This window comes from Gossypium raimondii, chromosome 6, assembly GCF_025698545.1.
Source record: "Gossypium raimondii isolate GPD5lz chromosome 6, ASM2569854v1, whole genome shotgun sequence".
NCBI lineage: Eukaryota > Viridiplantae > Streptophyta > Magnoliopsida > Malvales > Malvaceae > Gossypium > Gossypium raimondii.
Genome location: NC_068570.1, coordinates 26538309 through 26544847, shown reverse-complemented (window position 1 = coordinate 26544847; position 6539 = coordinate 26538309). Strand labels below are relative to the sequence as shown.

The following is a 6539-nucleotide window of genomic DNA, read 5'->3' as shown; positions in this document are numbered from 1 at the left end:
TTTTCTTACTGAGTTCATTCGTTACCTAAACAGAAGTCACTTACTTTAAACCCATATCAAAATATATTGTTCACATTTTCATATCTCCTTTTTTTTTGTTTTTTCTCATAAAAATAATAATAATATTATTAAGGGATTTAGCATTTCACAAAATTCTTTGACTTGACAATCTCGATAGTGCATGCAACAAATTGCCGAGTACTCAATCATGTCACAATTTAAACCAAAAGTCACTCAAGAAGCTAAGGCTTTTAACTAAAAATATGGATGGAGCATACAACTACTTTCTTAGCTACTCAGTCCTTTTTGCTATAGCAGAGTGCCCAAAAAGTTATACCAAACACTCTTAATTAAGTCCTCCTTTCTAATCAAAAACACGATGGAACAAACAAATTGATGTTGACCTACTTAACAACTCTAAGCATTAGAGTGCATACTTATTTAAACAAAATGTCGTGGAAATTTAACTAATGTTTGGTTGCAAAAATCCCTAAGGTCATTAAAAAGATACTTACTATATTACGAAAAACCAGAAAAACACAAGTATATGACATCCTATTTTTAGAAATCATTTTCCAAGCAACATAGCCTAAGCTAACTTCACCCAATCCATTGTTACTTGTTCTAGGTATATCGAAAAAAATTTTAAGCTCATCATCGAACATCATAAAGAAAAATTGTACTTTTTATAGACAAAGCAGTATTTCAATATTTATTATGCATGGCAAAATATCTTATATACCAAAATGAACATACAAAATGGAAACTAGATGCACAATACACCCATAAACCTAAGAGATGCATTGTCCTTAATGCATGTAAAATCATGAACAATATATAACAAGTATGAATATGCACACAAACGATAAGAAAAAAAATTATGCAATGCATGAGATAAAAACAAAACTTAACCTCCTTGGACTGTAACATTAGCACTTCATTCAATTCTTTCTCATGGACTTGCATGCACTGACTTTATATCGTATCTTGCTTTTCCTTAGGTCAACTTCCTCACCTTTTTTGTCGGCCTCCGTTAGTTCATCAATCAGTTGATCTATTACTTGATCCTGTGCGGTCATAGAGATGGGTGAAGATGTCGATTTAGGAGTTTTATCTTTTTTAGTGGCAGTAGCTAGTGGAGTCACTAGTAGGGAAATTTGTTTCTTCCTTTCCTTTTTCTACATCCTTCTCGAGGTCGGTAGAGTTTAACTTTTCCAACTCCTCCTCAATAGCTTTTCCTTTATCTGTAGTGACTTCTTCAGTCATAGGGTCAATGCTGGCAGCGGATGGAACTGACTCTTTTCTGCATTCATTAGATGAGAGCAAAATAACTGGGAAAGTAGGAAATTCTGGCATGGTCTCGAAAAATTTTGTTAGAGGGATCTTTTTAATGCCAAATCCCTATGTTTCACATACGACCAATACTGAGCCTGGCATTCATTGCTTTGTTCCAACTCTTTCATCATTTGGTATTGTTGCACCTCAAATAGCGATAACCTCTGTTCTAATTGTTTTAGAGAAGTAAAGATTTCCTGGTCATGAGAGGCGAGAGATGTTGCTATGGGAATACATGTGGTAGGGGAAGCTTGACTGTGCTGGGATGCTGCGACAAACTCAGTTCCTCGAAGCTTGGAAAAAATTACTCGCGTTACCCTACACTTATTGGGAGAAACGTCTTCTATATCAACTAAAAGTGCATTTGCTGTCTTACATAGGGCTAAAATAAGGGAAGGAAAATTCAAACTCCTGGCATTATTATCAACACTTGCATGAAAATTATTCCTAGATACAACATATGTTTATTTCCTAATTCGAGTCAGACTCAATCTTTGACTGGAAAACCCCAAATTCGCAACTTACCTGGCAAGCACTAGCTCACCAAACAGACTAGCGAACCCCTTACCACATCATTTAGCTTACTGTGCTTCACCGAAACACTTGGCGAAATCATTGCTAATACCTTTTTTACAAACTACCAGTTCATCGAAGTATTGGCGAACCCCTAGTTCACCAAAACACTAGTGAACCCTCTATTGTGAAGCCAAAATTTCCAGGCCCAATCTTGGGATGTTACAACTCTCCCCCAATTAAGACATTTCGCCCTCTAAATGTTCATCTTCAAAATGTTGAGGATATTGTTGCTCCATTGCTTCTTCTGTTTCCCAAGTATCTTCGTTGGTCTTATGGTTCCACTACAACACCTTCATTAAACGAATCCTTTTACTTCGTAAGAGTTTCACCTTGTGAGCCACAATCTTTACTAGTGTTTCCTCATAAGTCAAATCAGGTCACACTTCAATATCATTTGCTGACATTACATGGGATAGGTTTGCATAATACTTTTTCAGCATGGATACATGAAATGTATCATGAATACAATCGAGTTCACGGGGAAACTTAAGTCGATAAGCTATAGGACCAATCCTTTCCACCACTTCGTAAAGACCGATTGACCTCGGACTTAGCTTTCCTTTACACCCAAACCTTGGGACTTTGTTCATGGTGATACGTTGAGAAACACATGCTCACCCACTTAGTACTCAATATCTCACCATTTCAAGTCAGAATAGGACTTCTATCTATCTGAAGCAACCTTAAGCCTTTCACATATCATCTTCACCTTGTTCTTTATTTCATGAAGTAATTTAGGACAAACTATTCACTTTCTTGTTAACTATTGTTATAGGTAAACTCAGCCAAAGGCAAATAATGTTCTCAGCTTCCTACGAACTCCAAAGCATAGCTTCATAGCATGTCTTCCAACACTTGTATCACTCTCTCAGATTGGCCATCTATTTGAGGGTGAAAAGTAGTTCTGAATTGAAGCTTCAAACTCAAAGCTTCTTGTATACTCTTAAAATATCTCGAAGTAAATGGAGGATATCGATCGAAAGTAATGGAAACTGGATGTCATGCAGTCTCAGTATCTCAGCAATATAAATCCCTGTGAGCCTTTGCAAAGTATAGCCCATGCGAACAACTAGAAAGTGTGCGCTCTTGGTAAGGCAATCTAAAATCATCCAAATAGCATATTTCTTGGTCGAAGTCAGTGGGAAACCTGACACGAAATCCATGGTGATCATTTTCGACTTTCATTTTGGAATTTTGAGTTGTTGTAGCAAGCCTGAAGGATATTGATGCTCTGCTTTCACCTTCTGTTAGGCATTTCGCCACAAATTCTATAACTGCTCGCCTCAATCCAGGCCTCCAATTCAGTTCGTTGAGGTCACGATACATCTTGTTACTTCCTAGATGCATTGCATACAAACTATTATGTGCCTCATTAAGAATAATATGTTGTAGCTCCATGCCATTTCTTATGCAAAGTCTTCCATGAAAATAGGGTATCCTTTTATTGTTTAGTGCGAAGTCCACTCGTATACCTTCCACTTGGTGAACCCTCTTCTCCAACTCTTACTCTGAAGCTTGCTTCTCTTTGATCTATTGTGACAACGTTGGCCTTACTTTCAGTTCCGTAAGCAATCCCTCATCACTAGTTGCACTTAGTGGCGTGAATAGAGCTCGTAACTCACTCATTGGCTTCCTATTCAGTGCATTTGCTACCAGATTTTCCTTTCTAGGGTGATACTCTATCTCACAATCATAATCCTTTAGTAGCTCTATCCACCTCCTTTGTCGTAAATTTAACTCCTTCTGCATGACCAGATATTTGAGACTTTTGTTGTATATTTAGATGGTACAGTTCTCATCATATAAGTAGTGTCGCCAAATCTTAAGTGTGAACACCATCACTGCTAAGTCCAACTTGTGCATTGGGTAGTTATGCTCATGAACCTTCGGCTGCCTGGAAGCATAAGCTACCACCTTCCCTTCTTGCATTAGCATGCATCCTAACCTTGTGTCAGAGGCATCACTGTAAACTACGAACTCCTTTCCTGGTTCTAGTTGAATCAACAAAAATTATTTAGTGATCTCCTTAAGCTTCTCGAAGCTTTTTTACCTTTCTTTCGTCCATGTGAACTCCTCTTTCTTCTAGAGCAACTTTGTTAAGGGTGCTGCAATAGTGGTGAACCCCTCAACAAATCTACAAGCCCTAAAAAGCTTCACACTTCAGTCACACTTCTTAGCAATCTTTATTCCATAATGGATTTTATTTTCCTTCGGTGTACGCGAACCCCTTTAGCTAAAATGATGTGCCCCAAAAAGGCAACTTCTTTGAGCCAAATTTCACATTTGATGTACTTCATGAGCAACTACTTCTTTCGCAAAATTTGTAACACAATTCACAAATTAGTATCGTGCTCTTCCTCAGTTTGTGAATACACCAGGGTATCATCAATAAAAACCACCACACAATAATCTAGATATTCATGGAACACTCAATTCATCAAGTCCATAAAATTAGCTGGTCCATTTGTTAACCCAAAGGGCATCACCAGAAACTCCTAGTGCCCATACCTCATTCTGAATGTTGCCTTTAAAACATCTGACTCCTTCATCTTGAGTTGGTAATATTTAGATCGCAAATCAATCTTTGAAAACATTGTGGCACCTCACATCTGGTCAAACATATCATCAATTCTCGACAATGGATATTTGTTTTTAACCGTTAACTTATTCAACTGTCAGTAGTCAATGAACATTCTCATGCTACCATCTTTCTTCTTCACAAACAACACTGGCGAACCCCAATTTGAAATACTTGGTCGTATGAAACCTTTATCTAGTAGCTCTTGAATTTGTATCTTTACGTCCTTAAGCTCTTTGGGTGCCATGGGATATGGTGTGATAGAAACAGGTGAATTACCCAGGTAGCTTATCTGGAAACACATTTGGAAAGTCCTTCACAATTTACATCTTGCGAACCCCTTTTTCCATGTCCTACGAACCCATCACAAAAGCGAGATAGGCTTCATAACCTTTACCCAACATATTTTCTACATTCAATGTAGAGACCACATTAGACATAAACTGAGTTCACTCACCAACCACAATTACTTCCTAGCCTTCACTGATTCGCAAAGTGACTCTCTTCAGCTCAAATTTGATCTTGGCTTTGTGCTCAGTCAACCAATCCATTCCCAAAATCACGTCAAACCCATAGAATGGAAACTACATCAAGTGAGCATAGAAAACATGAATTTGAATAGTCAGAGGAAACCTACGGTACACTCTATTGACCAACACAATATCCCTAAATGAATTAGTGAGAGTCATTCCCATATATATGGTTTCCATTGGAATGCCCAGTTCACTGACTAGTTTACATAAAACATATGAATGTGTGGAACAAGACTCAATTAGAGAAAATAATGGAATAGTTCGTAGAGTAAAGGTACATATGATAACATCGATGGCACCTTGCTCATGAGGTTCCCTCATAGCATAAACTCATGTAAGGCCTCTTGATTCTTCTTCCTGGGTCACAACAATGTGGTTAAGGTTTACTACTCAACTGGCCTTGTTTTGCCTCCTCTGTATCTTCCTCGACCACGTGTACTAGGTCACACTTAAGTAGGGGCCGCAACCTAAACTTACGAACCCTCCTGACGTCCTGGACAATCTTTTATCAAGTGATCCCTAGAACCACACTTGAAACAACCTCCAGTCATCTTACAACATTCATTAGGGTGTCTTCTCTCATAGTGTTTGTAGAGTGGCAAACTCGCAGGCCTGTGCAAACCTTCTTTTTCACCCTGGTGTTGCTCTCTATCGTATATGATCTATCCTGAAGCTTCACTTAACATTCCTACCTGAATTTTGTAGGTCGCGATCCCTCTTGGAACCTCACCCAGACACTTGTTTTCTAGCTCCAACTTCAGTTTGCAGAGCCTTAATCTCCTCAATAGCTTTGGCCTTGCCCACTAGCTTGTCGAAGTTCACATTATCGTTAATCACTAGGTAAAGCTAGATAACATAATGCAATCTGAAATGAAATCTCTAAAATGATTCTTCTCTTATGAGACCATTTCTTTTACATATTGACTTAGTTGCACAAATTTTGCCTTATACCCAACCACAAACAGTTCACCTTGTACCGGATTGATAAACTCAAACTTGCAAGCTTCCATACATCTTGCAAGCTTCCATATATTACTCACCCATGAAATTTTTCTTGAACGTTTCCAAGAAAAGCTCCCATGTCAATCGGTCCACAACAGTTCCTTGCTTCATGATGTTCCACCAGTGGTGGGTTTCGCCAATGAGTAAAGACACAGTGCTTCCTAACTTCTCTTGGTTAGTATATGTTGTTTTCTCAAGGATTTCCTCAACACCATCAAGCCAATATTCAGCTTTAGTGGGATCAATTCCTCTAAAACCACTAAATTCCCTACCACCTAGAGCTCGCAGACGCTCCAATGACAGCCCATGATTCATAGGTGCAGTATTAGCACCAGATACTCGCTAAAAATCCCAAATCATGGCTTGCACTAAGGGCTCCATTCATTCGACCAAGATGTTGTCCCTATGAGGTCGCTCTTGCATACCTGAAGTCTGATCACCTTCAAAGGGGTTACATAAAGTTTGCACAGTTTACATTTAGTTTACGAGGAGGCATTCTTACTTGCTTTAAACGT

At 38.5% G+C, this 6539-nt stretch overlaps 1 protein-coding gene across 1 annotated transcript; it reads right to left on the bottom strand.

The window, feature by feature from the left end:
* Positions 1-3441: 3441 nt before the first annotated feature.
* LOC128041703 (uncharacterized) lies at positions 3442-6339 on the bottom strand. The gene is made up of 5 exons (XM_052632000.1): positions 6063-6339; positions 5761-5858; positions 4616-4781; positions 3748-3902; positions 3442-3654 (listed from the first exon to the last, which is right to left on the bottom strand). Exons 1-5 carry the CDS (start codon positions 6337-6339, stop codon positions 3442-3444), a joined length of 909 nt encoding a protein of 302 aa, XP_052487960.1.
* Positions 6340-6539: the final 200 nt, after the last annotated feature.